The sequence below is a fragment of the Drosophila obscura genome, unplaced genomic scaffold, assembly GCF_018151105.1.
Source record: "Drosophila obscura isolate BZ-5 IFL unplaced genomic scaffold, ASM1815110v1 contig_95, whole genome shotgun sequence".
Lineage (NCBI taxonomy): Eukaryota > Metazoa > Arthropoda > Insecta > Diptera > Drosophilidae > Drosophila > Drosophila obscura.
The window spans coordinates 1,199,308-1,200,695 of record NW_024542889.1 but is presented as its reverse complement, the minus strand read 5'-3'; the positions used below and the strand labels follow the sequence as shown (position 1 = coordinate 1,200,695).

At 51.7% G+C, this 1,388-nt stretch overlaps 1 protein-coding gene across 1 annotated transcript; it reads right to left on the bottom strand.

Annotated features, from left to right (window-relative positions):
* Nucleotides 1–415: 415 nt before the first annotated feature.
* On the bottom strand, nt 416–991 carry LOC121405397. The gene has a single exon (XM_041596073.1). The coding sequence runs from the start codon at nt 989–991 to the stop codon at nt 416–418; it is 576 nt and encodes a 191-aa protein (XP_041452007.1).
* Between the last annotated feature and the right edge of the window lie 397 nt (nt 992–1,388).

The following is a 1,388-nucleotide window of genomic DNA, read 5'->3' as shown; positions in this document are numbered from 1 at the left end:
ACACCCCCCGTTGGAAGCCTGACTTTCAACAGCATCTTTAAGGGGAAGCAGACACAGCTTGTTAACGGCTCGCTTGGTGATTCCAGTTGCAGTCCTCAGCACAGCGACTCGGGCGACGCCATCTCTTCCAGGTAGTAGTTCGACCACCCTCGCTAGTGGCCACTTCATGGGAGGTAGATTTTCATCCTTGACGAGGACCAGGTCTTTGACTGCTAAACTCGGCTTCTGAGTTCGCCACTTTGAGCGCTGCTGCAGTGACGTGATGTACTCCTCCTTCCACCGGGACCAAAAGAGCTGTTGAAGGTAAGAAACGCGCTGCCAGGCGTCAAGGCGATCGAAGTTTAGCTTCGTGACATCAGGCTCAGCGAATAAAGCAGGAGGGCCGCCATTCAAGAAATGTGCTGGAGTTAAGACGTCAAGATCGGCAGGACTCTCTGAAATGGGAACTAAAGGTCTTGAATTGCTTGGTGACTGCCGTGATGTGGCATAACAGCGTCCGCAGCTCGTCAAATCCAAGAACCGAATTGGCTATTCCTCGATAGAAGTGGTACTTGGCCGTCTTCACTGCGGCTTCCCATAGGCCACCAAAGTGAGGCGAGCGCGGCGGGATGAAGTGCCAATCAATGGACTCAACCAAACAGAAATCCAGAACCGCCTTCTGATGATCGTCGCTGAGAAACAGGCGTCTTAGCTCCACGAGCTCGTTCCTTGCACCGACAAAATTGGTTGCGTTGTCTGACCAAATTTGCCGTGGCTTTCGTCTGGTGCATATAAAGCGCTTTAGGCCGTGGAGAAAAGAGACTGTCGATAGATCCTTGATCAGCTCCAGATGAACGGCCTTGGTCGCGAAACAAATGAGGACGCAGCCGTAGCACTTGATTGGAGCCTTGTTGCGTGCCTCCGGCTTGTAGAAAAACGGGCCACAAAAGTCTACGCCTGTGATCTCAAAAGCGTGAGAACCGTCTAGGCGCTCTTTTGGAAGATCCGCCATGATGTGCTCCAATATTCTAGGTTTCGTTCGAAAACATCTCACGCACTTGTTTACGGCCTTGTTAACTGTCTTTCTCCCCCCAATAGGCCAATATTGGGATCGAATTAATCCCAGTAGAGCTCGAGGACCGGCGTGTAGATTCCGCTCATGAAAGTGAGAGATTATTGCGAGAGTAAGTGGATGGCTGCTGGGCAAGATGATGGGATGACGGCCATCAAAATCCAACGAAGAATTCTTCAGCCGACCATCAACTCTGAGGAGTCCAAAATTATCCATGAAAGGGCACAATGATGAAAGTGAGCTGGATGAGGCGACCACTCCCCTAGAGCGCAGTGACTTCATGTCTTCCCAGAGCTGCGTACGCTGGACCAGCCGCACCAATAGCTGGGTTCCACGT